At 43.9% G+C, this 16,234-nt stretch overlaps 1 protein-coding gene across 6 annotated transcripts in view; it reads left to right on the top strand.

Moving 5' to 3' along the window:
- The window catches only part of LOC115207921 (low-density lipoprotein receptor-related protein 1), a 178,012-nt gene extending 163,116 nt beyond the window's left edge, over window positions 1-14,896 (top strand). For 3 of the 6 annotated variants that reach the window (XM_029775510.1, XM_029775509.1, XM_029775514.1), the window contains 8 exons: window positions 7,609-7,782; window positions 8,032-8,193; window positions 10,677-10,860; window positions 10,994-11,095; window positions 11,192-11,265; window positions 11,533-11,626; window positions 12,772-12,928; window positions 13,096-14,896. In XM_029775510.1, coding sequence (XP_029631370.1) covers window positions 7,609-7,782; window positions 8,032-8,193; window positions 10,677-10,860; window positions 10,994-11,095; window positions 11,192-11,265; window positions 11,533-11,626; window positions 12,772-12,928; window positions 13,096-13,236 — 1,088 coding nt within the window. In that variant the 3' untranslated portion in view covers window positions 13,237-14,896. Of the gene's footprint in view, window positions 1-7,608; window positions 7,783-8,031; window positions 8,194-10,676; window positions 10,861-10,993; window positions 11,096-11,191; window positions 11,266-11,532; window positions 11,627-11,851; window positions 12,752-12,771; window positions 12,929-13,095 lie in introns of those variants that run through there. The other 3 variants (XM_029775515.1, XM_029775511.1, XM_029775513.1) reach the window with 2 other exon arrangements.
- Window positions 14,897-16,234: the final 1,338 nt, after the last annotated feature.

Here is a 16,234-nt window from a genome sequence, read left to right as displayed (position 1 = left end):
ACCCAATGGGTCATACAGCTGTAAAGACAAAGCACATATATTTCTAACCTCCTACTAGGCGGGGTCAACTCCTTACACATCTAGACAGCCAATACATCACTGTTGCTAGGCAGGAACTTAATTAACCTCTGGCCCCCTCCCCAGAGGTTATTTTTCTCACTATCTTTTGACTTGACCTGAGCCAAGTGCGTTGCTCCTCCCTAGTTCCGCAGCTGGCCTGCCTTATCAGGCAAACTAGACTGTTTCCCTTTGCCTCTCTCTTTAGGAACATTGATCTTGAACAATAACATGTTTGAACAGTATATGAACTTTCTACACTTCCCCTTGTCACTCTGTAACTTTCCACACACAAAGTTCCTCTGTACCCTTCATTGACCCTAACATATACATTCCTTATACATGTAAAGTAATCAATAAGTTCTGGTATGGTAACATGAATAAGTACATTTCAAGCTAGAAGCAACACTATCATGCTGGAACACCTCCCAGTCAGTGCAGAGGAAACAGCCTTTAAGAGTCTCTGTGCTGTCATCTGACCACGCTCTGACTGACTGTCTTTCTCACCGGTCTGGTTTTCTTTAGCTTTGTCTTATACAGTGGCGCATTTTGTTACGTTACAGATTTATTCTAAAATGAATTCACTAATTTTTTCAATCTACACACAATACCCCATAATGACAAAGTGAAAACAGGTTTTTATACATTTTAGAAAATGTATTAAAAATGAAATAGCTTATTTACATAAGTATTCAGACCCTTTGCTATGAGACTCGAAATTGAGCTCAAGTGCATCCTGTTTCCATTGATCATCGATGTTTCTACAACTTGATTGGAGTTCACCTGTGGTAAATTCAATTGATTGGACATTATCTGGAAAGGCACACGCCTGTCTATATAAGGTCCCACAGTTAACCGTGCATGTCAAAGCAAAAACCAAGCCATGAAGTCGAAGGAATTGTCCGTAGCGCTCCGAGACAGGATTTTGAAAATGTATTTTATTTCACCTTTATTTAACCAGGTAGGCTAGTTGAGAACAAGTTCTCATTTACAATTGCGACCTGGCCAAGATAAAGCAAAGCAGTTCGACAAGTACAACAACACAGAGTTACACATGGAATAAACAAACAGTCTATATACAGCATGTGCAAATGAGGTAGGATAAGGGAGGTAAAGGCAATAAATAGGCCATGGTGGCAAAGTAATTACAATATAGCAATTAAACACTGGAATGGTAGATGTTCAAGTAGAGATACTGGGGTGCAAAGGAGCAAGATAAATAAAGAAATAAATACAGTATGGGGATGAGGTAGTAGGATGGGCTATTTGCAGAAGGGCTATGTACAGGTGCAGTGATCTGTGAGCTGCTCTGACAGCTGGTGCTTAAAGCTAGTGAGGGAGAAATGAGTCTCCAGCCTCAGTGTTTTTTGCAGTTCGTTCCAGTCATTGGCAGCAAAGAACTGGAAGGAGAGGCAGCCAAAAGAAGAATTGGCTTTGGGGGTGACCAGTGAGATATACCTGCTGGAGCGCGTGCTACGGGTGGGTGCTGCTATGGTGACCAGTGAGCTGAGATAAGGCGGGGCTTTACCTAGCAGAGACTTGTAGATGACCTGGAGCCAGTGGGTTTGGCGACGAGTATGAAGCTAGGGCCAGCCAACGAGAGCGTACAGGTCGCAGTGGTGGGTAGTATATGGGGCTTTGGTGACAAAACGGATGGCACTGTGATAGACTGCATCCAATTTGTTGAGTCTATTTTGTAAATGACATCGTCGAGGATCGGTAGGATAGTCAGTTTTACGAGGGTGTGTTTGGCAGAAAGAGTGAAGGATGCTTTGTTACGAAATAGGAAGCTGATTCTAGATATAATTTTGGATTGGAGATGCTTAAGGTGAGTCTGGAAGGAGAGCTTACAGTCTAACCAGACACCTAGGTATTTGTAGTTGTCCACATATTCTAAGTCAGAACTGTCAAGAGTAGTACTGCTGGACGGGCGGGCAGATGCAGGCAGCGATCGGTTGAAGAGCATGCATTTAGTTTTACTTGCATTTAAGAGCAGTTGGAGGCCACGGAAGGAGAGTTGTATGGCATTGAAGCTCGTCTGGAGGTTAGTTAACAGTGTCCAAAGAAGGGCCAGAGGTATACAGAATGGTGTCGTCTGCGTAGAGGTGGATCAGAGAATCACCAGCAGCAAGAGCGACATCATTGATGTATACAGAGAAGAGAGTCGGCCCGAGAATTGAATCCTGTAGCACCCCCATAGAGACTGCCAGAGGTCCGGACAACAGGCCCTCCGATTTGACACACTGAACTCTATCAGAGAAGTAGTTGGTGAACCAGGCGAGGCAATCATTTAAGAAACCAAGGCTGTTGAGTCTGCCGATAAGAATGTGGTGATTGACAGAGTCGAAAGCCTTGGCCAGGTTGATGAATACGGCTGCACAGTAATGTCTCTTATCGATGGCGGTTATGATATCGTTTAGGACCTTGAGTGTGGCTGAGGTGCACCCATGACCAGCTCTGAAACCAGATTGCATAGCGGAGAAGGTACGGTGGGATTCGAAATGGTCGGTAATCTGATTGTTAACTTGGCTTTCAAAGACCTTAGAAAGGCAGGGTAGGATAGATATAGGTCTGTAGCAGTTTGGATCTAGAGTGTCTCCCCCTTCGAAGAGGGGGATGACTGTGGCAGCTTTCCAGACGATACGAAAGAGGTTAAACAGGCTAGTAATAGGGGTTGCAACAATTTCGGCAGATCATTTTAGAAAGAGAGGGTCCAGATTGTCTAGCCCAGCTGATTTGTAGGGGTCCAGATTTTGCAGCTTTTTCAGAACATCAGCTATCTGGATTTGGGTGAAGGAGGCTTGGGCGAGTTGCTGTGGGGGGTGGAGGGCTGTTGATCGGGGTAGGGGTAGCCAGGTGGAAAGCATGGCCAGCCGTAGAAAAATGCTTATTGAACGTCTCAATTATAGTGGATTTATCGGTGGTGACAGTGTTTCCTAGCCTCAGTGCAGTGGGCAGCTGGGAGGAGGTGCTCTTATTCTCCATGGACTTTAGTGTGCCAGAACTTTGTTGAGTTTGTGCTACAGGATGCAAATTTCTGCTTAGCCTTAGCTTTCCTAACTGCCTGTGTATATTGGTTCCTAACTTCCCTTTGCATATCACGGGGCTATTCGATGCTAATGCAGAACGCCACAGGATGTTTTTTTGCTGGTTAAGGGCAGTCAGGTCTGGAGAGAACCAAGGGCTATATCTGTTCCTGATTCTACATTTTTTGAATGGGGCATGCTTATTTAAGATGGTGAGGAAGGCACTTTTAAAGAATAACCAGGCATCCTCTAGTGACGGGATGAGGTCAATGTCATTCCAGGATACCCCAGCCAGGTCGATTAGAAAGGCCTGCTCGCTGAAATGTTTTAGGGAGCGTTTAACAGTGATGAGGAGTGGTCGTTTGACCGCAGACCCATTACGGACGCAGGCAATGAGGCAGTGATCGCTGAGATCTTGGTTGAAAACAGCAGAGGTGTATTTGGAGGGCGAGTTAGTTAGGATGACATCTATGAGGGTGCCCGTGTTTACGGATTTGGGGTTGCACCTGGTGGGTTCATTGATAATTTGTGTGAGATTGAGGGCATCAAGCTTAGATTGTAGGATGCCCGGGGTGTTAAGCATGTCCCAGTTTAGGTCACCTAGCAGCACGAGCTCTGAAGATAGATGGGGGGGCAATCAATTCACATATGGTGTCCAAGGCACAGCTGGGGGCAGAGGAGGGTGGTCTATAGCAAGCGGCAATGGTGAGAGACTTGTTTCTGGAAAGGTGGATTTTTAAAAGTAGAAGCTCCAATTTGTTTGGGTACAGACCTGGATAGTAAGACAGAACTCTGCAGGCTATCTCTGCAGTTCTATCTTGTATCTTGATTGTGTCGAGGCACATATCTGGGGAAGGGTACCAAAACATTTCTGCAGCGATGAAGGTCCCCAAGAACACAGTGGCCTCAATCATTCTTAAATTGAAGAAGTTTGGAACCACCAAGACTCTTCCTAAAGCTGGCTGCCCGGCCAAACTAAACAATCGGGGTAGAAGGGCCTTGGTCAGGGAGGTGACCAAGAACCCGATGGTCACTCTGAACGAGCTCCAGAGTTCCTTTGGGGAGATGGGAGAACCTTCCAGTAGGACAACTATGTCTGCAGCACTCCACCAATCAGGCCTTTATGGTAAAGTGTCCAGATGGAAGACACTCTTCAGTAAAAGGCACACAGCAACCTGCTTGGAGTTTGCCAAAAGGCAACTAAAGGACTCGCAGACCATGAGAAACAAGATTCTCTGGTCTGATGAAGCTAAGATTGAACTCTTTGGCCTGAAAGCCAAGGGTCACGTCTGGAGGAAACCTGGCACCATCTCTACGGTGAAGCATGGTGGCAGCATCATGCTGTGAGTATGTTTTTCAGCGGCAGGGACTGGGAGACTAGTTAAGATCTAGGAAAAGATGAACGGAGCAAAGTACAGAGAGATCCTTGATGAAAACCTGCTCTAGAGCGCTCAGGACCTCAGACTGGGGTGAAGGTTCACCATTCAACAGGAGAACTACCCTAAGCGCACAGCCAAGAAAACACAGGATTGGCTTCGGGACAAGTCTCTGAATGTCCAGCCAGAGCCCGGACTTGAACCCGATGGAACATCTCTGGAGAGACCTGAAAAAAGCTGTGCAGCGACTCTCCCCATCCAACCTGACAGAGCTTGAGAGGATCTGCAGAGAAGAATGGGAGAAACTCCCCAAATACAGTTGTTCCAAGCTTGTAGCGTACACCCAAGAAGACTCGAGGCTGTAATTGCTGCCAACGGTGCTTCAACAAAGTACTGAGTAAAGGGTCTGAATACTTATGTCAATGGGATATTTACGTTTTTTTTAAATATACATTTGCATACATTCCTAAACTTGTTTTTGCTTTGTCATTATGGGGTATTGTGTGTAAATTGAATACATTTTTTAATAAGGCTGTAACTTAACAACATTTTGTAAAGTCGAGAGGTCGGAATACTTTCCGAATGAACTGTACACTTAAGTCCTGTGCAATTTTTTTATATTATATGATTTTATAGTACGAAGAATATAATTGGACTAATTGAATAAAATTGAATGATATTTTTCCCATTCCGGAGTGAGAGTGCATGCATATGAAGTGGCTATGTTGAGTGTAAAAGTGATTTTTTGAAACACTAGATTTAGTTATTTGGCAGCTCTACAAACCTTAGAATGCCTTTAGAAATCAAAAGATATATTGGCTGCATGATGCGACTTTAGGCTATTGATGATTTGAGAAAGCGCAAGCTTTTTTTTTGCGACTATGTTCCTTGCCTCAGGCCGCACAAGTTGTCTCATCAAGTGCTCATATTTTAACCCCCTCACAAAAAGAGATTTCAGTTTTGAAACTGCAGTAATTGCAGTCGACTGCTGTATTTTGGACGCAGTAATTGAAGAAAAACTGCAGTTATACTAAACTCTAGCTGCAGTTATACTGCACTCTGACTGCATTTTTTTTTTTATTAATTAGGGCCATCAGACTATTCTCAATTAAATATTGTCTTTACTAGTATGTTAAATTAGTTTCAATTTAGAATGGCCCATTATCAAATGGGCAAGAACAAGGGCAAAACAAAAAATACATGTCGTCCATATGCACTGGAATAGCGAATGAAGGCCACGTACCCACCGGTACGTTTTTCACTCATGTTGGGTAGGCTACTCCTGTAATTTCCCTGCGCCACAGATGATATTCCACTCAGGACTCTCCAACCCTGTTACTGTAGCTACCCTGTGCTTAATTTGGAAATAAATTAAATCTGTTCAGGAACATCAATAGTTACCTTCTGTAGCTTAAGGTAATGTCAGTCTATTAATTATGAAATTATTTTTTTTAAATGCCCTATTACTAGGCTATTCAAAAATAAATTCACTATAATTGTAGGCTAAATCTGAATTTGTTCAGTTTAGGCTAGAACAATTATGTACCAAATATATATTTTAAAACAAGTGTAATATGCGGTAGGCTATGTATTGTATAACGGCACAATCATTATTTGAATTCTGATTGTTTTTTTTCGGGCTTGGGTTCGTATATAGGCCTATGCTTATGCATAAACTCTAATATGCATATAAGTGTTTTGAATGAATCATCATGTTAGAAAATGCTGCCCATTTAGTTGTTAGGCTTTGAAACAATATCCACAAACGCCATGCTTTCCACCCAGTTTCAACCTTTTTTTTTTAACCTCTTTCTTCAAATTGGTCAATCACAGTGAGGTGAGTTTTAAAAGTATTTAAAAATACTGCTTTCATAAGTGTTTGATTTGATTTTCCATTGCATTTGCATTGATGTCAGAGTGGTTAGAGGGACAATAGAGCCCTGAGTACCAGGCCATTAGCAACCTGATGATCGTTAGTGAGTTGGTTACTAATAACGCATGTCCAGAGTGCATAAAAGGAGATTACCGTGACTCAATGGTCACGTGGAATTTTACTGCGATCATGACTCGTGACTGTAATATGGTCACTGCAACAGCCCTACTGTTGTAGACAGAGATAATCTGGACAGCGTTGTGGTCAGAGTTGGAGATCAGTGGTTTGATGTGGGTGGTGTAGCAGTCTTTGATGTTGACATAGCACTTGTCCAGGATATTCCAGATCCTTGTGTTGCCTTTGATGATTTGAGAGAAGCCTGGCATTGCCCACTCAAGGCTACACTGGTTGAGGTCTCCCAGTATTATGACTTGCATCTGAGTGTTTTTGCTGGCGAGTATGAACACAGTCTGAGATGGTGCTAGCTGCTTTTGCTGTTTTTGCCACTAGGAGGGATGTATGCAACACACAGTGTCACACAGCCAAACTCCCGTGGGAGATATAATGGTCTAAGAGTAAGGCACAGAGCCTCCCCATCACTGGTAAATATTTCATCCTCAATAGTAAATTGCTGGCACCCGCCGGTCATTTATGTACATACAAACCCTGCTCCCTTTACTCTTGCCTGAATGTTCAGTCCTACCGGACCTCAAGTGTAAACCCCTCGATTTACAGTTGGAGAGGCCGATATAGGATGCTGCCATGTTTCGATGTAACACATGACAGAAGTCTCTGTACTCCAACAGTACCTTTGTTGCCAATCGAAGGTAGATTAGCCAGCATCACAGACGAGAGAGCAGGTCTCGCGCACAGCCGCTGGCGTAGTCTCCCCTCGTCTTCCCTGTTTTCTCCTCACCCGTAACTCCATCGGGATGTTGTAGTATTCCGGGGGTCTCGTTGTTGGTGGTACTAATGAGCGCAGGGACATTAGTTTCCCTCGACTACACCGGCTCCGTGTGCTCACTCGCGTGTTTGTAATCCTGTTGTGGTCTCCGCTTGACGTCCAACGTGTGTGTCTTCCAAACACACCGTATTGCAGAAGTAGCGTTGTGATCACAAAGTTAGTCTTATAGTCTGTTTGTGTAATAATCCGCAGTGGGTATGAAAGTCCTTTTAGCTCACAGAAAACTCCAAATTATGACAGAAACATTAAACACACATCCACACTAATCCCTACCTGTAATTCTTCACACTCACCCCTCCTCTCCTCCCCCAGCTCCTCCCAGTGGTACGTGTAATGTCCAGTGTCTGAACGGAGGCAGTTGTTTCCTCAACGCCAGGAAGCAGCCCAAGTGTCGCTGCCAGCCCAACTTCGGAGGAGACAAGTGTGAGGTGGACCAGTGCAGGGACTACTGCCAGAATGGAGGCACCTGCACGGCCTCTCCTACAGGTAGTACACTACCCCGCCAGGAGGGCGCGCTGTCTGAGAGGAGTCAGAATAGAACATTCAACCAGGAACAGTGAGACGTATAGACAAATAATACAACTAGACAGCTGTGTATTGAGTCAAGGATTTTACCCTTAATGAGCAGTCCTAATGTTAGTCTGATGTTAGAGGTCAAGTCTCCTGAGTTTCTCTCTCCTCTTCCTGTCTATCTCTGTCGGACCATGTCTGTCTTGTCTCTCCCTCCCTCCCCAGGCTCCCCTACGTGTCGCTGTCTGACAGGGTTCACTGGTCCTAACTGTAACCTCCAAACCTGTAAGAACTACTGTCAGAACGAAGGGAATTGCACGGTCAGCGCTGGCAACCAGCCCACATGCCGCTGCCCTGCTGACTTCCTGGGGGACCAGTGCCAGTACCGTGAGTCTCGCTGTCTGTCCGTCTCGCTGTCTGTCTGTCCGTCTCGCTGTCTGTCCGTCTCGCTGTCTGTCCGTCTCGCTGTCTGTCCGTCTCGCTGTCTGTCTTTCTGTTGGTCTGCCCCTGTCTTATTTTTTATTTAACTGAGTCATGTGACCTACCTCTTCAAAAAGTATCTTCAATAATCCCACAGCACACCTGGAATAAGGGGAGGAGAACAACCTAAGACCCTACTGTTGTACTTGACTTTCTTGCACTAACACTTGTCCTTTCTTACTAGCACTGACTTTGCTGATACCTGCTTTATTGAGGAAAAGATTTACTTACTATAAGCAGGTTTCCATCCAACCATTTTTATGTGAGTAAAGTACCTGTCGGATAAAGAACTCACGACCGGCCTGATGTTAGATTATAAATAAAAAAAACGTACAGAAGACTAGTAAAGCTCAAACTACCGTAATTTCCGGACTATTGAGCGCACCTGAATATAAGCCGCACCCACTGAATTTAAAAATATATATATATTGAACATAAATAAGCCCATGTCCCGCACATGTCAATAAGCCGCAGGTGCCTACCGGTACATTGAAACAAATTAACTTTACACAGGCTTTAACGAAACACGGCTTGTAACAAAAAATAAAAAATTAGCAGTAAGCTTTAGTTTTCTTTTTGCACTGAGTCAATTCCTCACGCTGCTGTTTCCAACGTCTTATCATCGACTCATTAAGACCAAGCTCCCGTGCAGCAGCTCTATTTCCTTTTCCAACAGCCAGATCAATCGCCTTCAACTTGAAAGCTGCATCATATGCATTTCTCCGTGTCTTTGACATGATGAGGGTGACAAAATGACTACCGTAATCAGAATGATGGGAAGTTTGAGAGCACTCGATTTAATCTAAACAGTAAACAAAAAAGTTTTGACCTTAACCTGTTCGGCAATTTCATTGGTCTAATGAAAGCTTCATGCCGCAAAAAACTGAGCACGTCACAGAATGTGGTTTTTTAATTTTTTTAATTTTTTTTTAAATGAAAGCGGGAAAAATCCATATATTAGCTGCGTCATTGTTTAAGCCGCGAGGTTCAAAGCGTGGGAAAAAAATTGCGGCTTAGTCCGGAAATTACAGTAAGTTTATTCACCCACTGGGTCACACAGCCGCATAAGATAACATATTTCCACAAGCACTGGTATTTAAACCTTTCTCCTATGCTCAGTCTCCTCCTTACACATCTGGACAGCCAATACATCTCTGTTGCTAGACAGAACTTTAGTGATGCCGGCTCTTTCTCACTTCATCTGAACTGACCTCGGCCCAAATTCCTCACTTCTCCCCACCTCACGACGGTCCTGTTGACTTGTACCAGACTGTGGCCCTTCTCCTTTCCCAAGGATCCTTGATGTCTAACAATAACATGTTCTGACAGAATGTAAACGTTCAGCATTCCCCTCTCTCCCTCAGTGACATGGTTTAGGATATTTCAAGTTTATAAGTCAGAACCCATCACTGTCAAATTGTCCACATAACAAAATATGCTAGACAAGGGTGGATATTTTTTTTGTCGGTGATTAGGTTACCATATGCAACAAATTGCAGTGGAAACAATTTATTGCACCATTTTTAATAGAATATCCATCATGTTGAGCTAAATTGGCAGTCGCGCAATGCTATGTTGTGTGGTCCTCCCACTACGACTTGGAAAAGCATGCAGTTTATTAGGCTAAGCTACATATGCTATGGGTTATGATAAACTTCAGAGTGATTTAAAGTGCATGTTGATAAGCTTGCTGCGCCTTTCCATTTGTTAGGTTCTATTATGAGAGAAAGAACTCGACGGACACTGTGAAAGCTTAAACCAAGTTTATTCTTAGACCAAGACGTGGTTCGAGCTTTCACAGTGTCCGCCGCGTTCTTACTCTAATAATAGAACCTAACAGATGGCGTTGTCGGCAGGATCTTAACACAAACTCCTAGAACTTATGTTTTTTATTTGATCAATCAAAAAGTTATACGGCAGTGCTTTTTGTGTCCACTATCTACGTCATTATGCACAGCCTTTTATTCGCAAGAAGACAGTTTGATGGAAACGTACCACTGCTGGTAAAATTCACATTTATTTTTTGCAAACATAACAATGCTTAAAAAAATCTTTCAACAAATTGATGGAAACATAGCTACTACTGACTGTGATGTGTGGTTGTCTCGCCTAGCTACCTTAAGATAAATGCACTAACTGTGAGTCACGCTGGATAATAGCGTCTGCTAAATTACATGAATGTATTTCTATAATGTGGATCGTAGTGAACTAAAATAAAGTCTCTCTGTCTGTACTGTCACAGGCTGGCAGTACAACACTATGGCACGTTACATGGTGCTTCCTACAAAATGTTAACTGCTTGGTACTCTTTTGAGATGTACCTTAAGGCTCCTTGCGCTCAGTATACTCAGACTGATAGTTGTCTCTTCTGTATGCCTGTGTGTGAGTAGGTAGCTGCGAGGGCCACTGTCTGAACAGGGGCACATGTCTGCAAAGTGCCAGCGGGGCGCGCCAGTGTCGCTGTCTGCCCCAGTACAGCGGCAGCACCTGTGAGGTGGACAAGTGTCACTACTGTCGTGACGGCAAGTGTATCCCCACCAACTCCTTCCAGCCCACTGGAGAGGTCACCTGCGTGTAAGTGTCCACACACACAGAGAAACTGATATTGACAGAAACAGACACCGACACACATTCACACATCAATTCATAACACACACCCACCACCCACACACCTGTCCCAACCTATTGTTACCTGTGTGTCCTGTAGCTGCACCAACGGCAGAGTCCAGCCCAGCTGCTACACGTGTGATGAGTACTGTGCTAATGGCCAGTGCTCTGTCAACCCACACACACACCTACCAGAGTGCAAGTGAGTATACACACACACACATGTTCTCACACTCGCACTCAGTCACTAGAATGTTATCTCTGGTTGCTATGACGTTACATCTCTCTCTCTCCCCAGGTGTTCTGCAGGCTGGGTGGGGCATCGATGTGAGGTGGTGGCCTCTAGTGTCGACTCCTCAGAGTCTGGCGGACGTAAGTAAACTATTCGAAAGGTATTGCAAAAAGTAGAGGCGTAACTTTTGCTTGTGAGTTTTACTCTAACGTAGATGTCGGCTGGCCATCAAAACTAAAATGCAAGAGATGCTCCTACATTTTACACATATTATTTTGGCTGCACATCAACTTGACGCTAATTGAAGTCTTCTACCATCAAAAAGGACCTCCAGGGTTGCCAGTTCTGTGTAGAACGGTCGCCAGATTCAGCCTAACTATGTATACTGTTTGTGTGTCCGTGTGCAGGTACTGCCTCCATAGTGGTCCTAATGCTGCTACTGCTGTTGTTGATTCTGTTGGTGGGAGGAGCGGTGTTCTGGTACAGGAAGAGGATGAGGGGGTGAGTAACACCACACTAAACAACACTACACAACTCCAATACACTAGAAGAGTAACACTGGGACATTAACTTAACTCCCTCTCAAGCTCTGTCTTCCTCATGGTCTCTGTACTCTCAGCCTCCCTTTCCTTTATCTCTTGGTCTTTACTGTTCGCTCCTTTTCTCTCTCTTTCTATCTCTGGTTCTCTCTCTACTGTGAGTAACTGCATCTCTTCTGTCCCTCAGGTCTGGCAGGCCGGGCAAATCCTGCTCCAGACTCTCGCGGTAACGGTTGCCAGGGTTACGCTTTCCATCCTCTCTCTCCCAATTCAAAATGGCATCCCGTCCATTTCTCTCTCTTTTCATCTCTCCCTTCATCAGTCTCTTTTGCTGTGCAGTGTATAGTCCTGTGGTCAGTGTCTCTACTCTCTTTCTCTCCGCTGTGAATGAGCAGTGCTCTAGTTCAGCTTGCCCCTCCCTCTCCCGTTCTGAATCCCTGTTCAGGATTGGTCCTTCTCTCCAAACCTCCCCGCTATACTGTACTTCTAGAGGGGGTATTAAACAGGTGGTGATCTATTGAAGAGGTTGTGAAATAGATCAGTCTATGGCCCCAGAGTGCAGAGTGACCCATGCTGTTCTCCATCATACTGTATTGTACTGTATCATGTTGTTGTGTAGAGTGCTACTGTATGTACCATACTGAGAGAGGGGGCGCTCTGACTGCATTGTTCCAAACCAGGATTTGGAAAATGCAACATGAAAAATCCAGCATTTACTATTCTTCAAGTCCATGGTTTGACCCGATATGCTAATGCTCCAAACTGATAACATACATTTTTATTCAAAATGCCTATCGATTTTCAAGACATCAATAGATTTGACCTTGCTTATGTTTTTCAAGCAAACTGTTAAACAGGCATTCCGTTGTAGGGTACTGTTACACACCCCTCTCCAGGACCAGTGTGTCTAGTGTATTCTAGCTAGGTGAATGCTGGGTTTGCATTGTTGCCTGTGCTGTGGCTTTGGATCCATGCACAGTGATGTGACAGCCACTACCCCCCCTCCCTGACCCTGTGATGTGGCCGTGTCGCTGCCCGCGCTGTGTGGACGTTCTCAGGACCCGTCTGTACCTCAGGGGTCATGACCTTTCACCTCTGTGTCCGCAGGGCCAAGGGCTTCCAGCACCAGAGGATGACCAACGGAGCCATGAACGTGGAGATAGGAAACCCAGCATACAAGATCTACGAGGGCGAGCCAGACGATGATGTCGGGGAGCTTCTAGACTCAGACTTCACACTGGACCCAGACAAGGTAACACACACGGTAATAAAAGCAAGCCCACAAACACACTTACACCATGTCACACAGACCTGTACACGCGAGCACACACACACATACACACACACCCTGGACACAAATGAGGCAACATACAAACACACTTACTCTGATGAATGTAGTTTATCTAATGGTCCTCCCTGGTCTCTTCCTAGCCCACCAACTTCACAAACCCAGTGTACGCCACCCTGTACATGGGAGCCCACAACAGCCGCAACTCCCTGGCCAGCACGGATGAGAAGAAGGAGCTTCTGTCACGGGGGGATGAGGAGCCCCTGGTGGACCCGCTGGCATAGAATGTCCATTAGCCCGGGGCGTACCATTCCAAACACACCCCTCTTTTTGCCTTTTAAAATTAAGAAAAAAAAGCTATAAAAAAAAGCCTGAACACTGTATAAAATGTACAAAAATGAAGGACTACTTTTGTATGTGATTGCAGTATTATATTTTGTTCTTTTACGATTCCTCTGGTCAAAAATTAACAAAAGCGTTTTCTATAAGATATTTTTTATTTACTTTTTGTCCCTTCCCCTTTACCTAAATAGCCACTACCTCTGTGCAAAATGAAATGGAAAAAGAAAATTAGAAGTTAAAACATCATCATTGGACAATTTTTATTTTTGTATGAATTGTATAGAGAAAAAAACATTGTTCCATGTCACCAGTGCCAACTCTGTTCATGTTGACTTCGAGCGGGGGGAGGCTAACTCAAAGTTTTGTAAGTTGATACCAATGTTGTCTTGATGACAGTTTTGTCTGCGGGAGTGCGTAAGACAGGAATAATACAGCACGATTTGTGTACAGCATGTGTAAAATGTCAAAACCGGATGGCAACTTCAGTATTTCCATATTATTTTCTCAGAGAACGATCTTCATGAAATTGTTTTCTTCCTTGCACAAATGTAATGTTTTGCGGTGTATATACCGTAAGATGTAACGCAGGTCAATATATGTTTGTTTCTAGCATATTCTAAAGGTGTGTAGGGCTTGTGATGATAAAGTAGCCTAATCAAAGTGTTGAAGCGACTGAGGAGTGACTGAGGAGTGACTGGTGATGATGTTGAAGATGTGTTCAACATTCTAGGCTTGTGAGTGCTTCCATGTGGTGGGAAGTGTGCCCAGTGCCCATATCACGGCAGGTCAGAGCATTCTAACGAAGGGACGGACAAGAGATACTGTGACAGTGTGACACCTTTACTGAGAAGAACGTCACCCGTCGGTCTGCACCCCTTCAGTGGACTGTGGTGACAGAGAAAAGAGATGTGATAACATTTGGTCTGTGTTCCCCCACCCCCCCTGCAGCATTTCTTCATTTGGTTTCTGGCCTAGAGACTGGCTGTCAGACTGTATAGATGAATCCTTCTAACCTTGAGATCTGTGCTTTTATGGTTTTGGAACAGCTCCCTCTGAAGTGCATTCATTCCTTTCTCTTGCATAGCTTGCATAGCATTTCCCTGTTTTTCCTTTAGCAATTCCTGATCATCTCTTGGTCTCCTGTACCCTGCTGCTGGTGCCGCCGTTTTGGTCTCTCTGACGTGTCTTTAAGCTCGGCCGCTGTCCCAAAATGCTGCTTCTGTCAGAAGGTGATCAGCCATATTTTAATGCATGTGAGAAAACACATTCAAGTAACTAGAATAACAAATCCTTATTTTGCTTACCTGTCAGCAAGTGTTATTTTTGATTTATGCTGTCGCATTTTTTATTTTTAAAGGAGAGAAGTACAATCATTTTACTTAAAGAACATTTTTGCAAAATCATACATGCATTTTGGGATTTAAGTTGTTTTTGATTAGTCCTTGTTTTATAATGAAAAATTACACTTTTATAGTACAAAATGCATGGAGGTTCAAACTTTCTTCTGGAAAGAAAATAAAAATAATGTTAACATTTTTGCTGGAGTACTTTACAGAATAAATAAGATTGTTATAAATAAAATTAAGAACTGTACAGAAAACAGTCAGTTGGATTTTGTCTTCTTTCAGAACCTAATTACTATCAGAAGATGCCATGACTGGCATAACATTGTTATGCGTTTGTGCTAGTCAGAACTCTGAAATGTCTGATTTGCTAACTGTTCGATTGCGGCACGTCTACAGTTGAAGTCAGAAGTTTACATACACTTAGGTTGGAGTCATTAAAACTCGTTTTTCAACCACTCCACACATTTCTTGTTAACAAACTATGGTTTTGGCAAGTCGGTTAGGACATCTACTTTGTGCATGACATGGATAATTTTTCCAACAATTGTTTACAGACAGATTATTTCACTTATAATTCACTGTATCACAATTCCAGTGGGTCAGAGGTTTACATACACTAAGTTGACTGTGCCTTTAAACAGCTTGGAAAATTCCATAAAATGTCATGGCTTTAGAAGCTTCTGATAGGCTAATTGACATCATTGAGTCAATTGGAGGTGTACTTGTGGATGTATTTCAAGGCCTACCTTCAAACTCAGTGCCTCTTTGTTTGACATCATGGGAAAATCAAAAGAAATCAGCCAAGACCTCAGAAAAAAAATGTGTAGACCTCCACAAGTCTGGTTCATCCTTAGGAGCAATTTCCAAATGCCTGAAGGTACCACGTTCATCTGTACTAACAATGGTACGCAAGTATAAACACCATGGGACCACGCAGCCGTCATTCCACTCAGGAAGGAGATGCGTTCTGTCTCCTAGAGATGAACGTACTTCGGTGCGAAAAGTGCAAATCTATCCCAGAACAAGAGCAAAGGACCTTGTGAAGATACTGGAGGAATCAGGTACAAAAGTATCTATATCCACAGTAAAATGAGTCCTGTATTGACATAACCTGAAAGGCCGCTCAGCACGAAAGAAGCCACTGCTCCTAAACCACCATAAAAAAGCCAGACTACGGTTTGCAACTGCACATGGGGACAAAGATCATACTTTTTGGAGAAATGTCCTCTGGTCTGATGAAACAAAAATAGAACTGTTTGGCCATAATGACCATCGTTATGTTTGGAGGAAAAAGGGGGATGCTTGCAAGCCGAAGAACACCATCCCAACCGTGAAGCACGGGGGTGGCAGCATCATGTTGTGGGGGTGCTTTGCTGCAAGAGGGACTGGTGCACTTCACAAAATAGATGGCATCATGAGGGAGGAAAATTATGTTGATATTTTGAAGCAACATCTCAAGACGTCAGTCAGGAAGTTAAAGCTTGGTCTTCCAAATGGACAATGACCCCAACCATACTTCCAAAGTTGTGGCAAAATGGCTTAAGGACAGCAAAGTCAAGGTTTGGAAGTGGCCATCACAAAGCCCTGACGTCAA

This window comes from Salmo trutta, chromosome 14 (assembly GCF_901001165.1).
Source record: "Salmo trutta chromosome 14, fSalTru1.1, whole genome shotgun sequence".
In the NCBI taxonomy this organism is placed as follows: domain Eukaryota; kingdom Metazoa; phylum Chordata; class Actinopteri; order Salmoniformes; family Salmonidae; genus Salmo; species Salmo trutta.
Note: the sequence above shows the minus strand (reverse complement) of the source record. Positions and strands in the feature narration are given on the sequence as shown.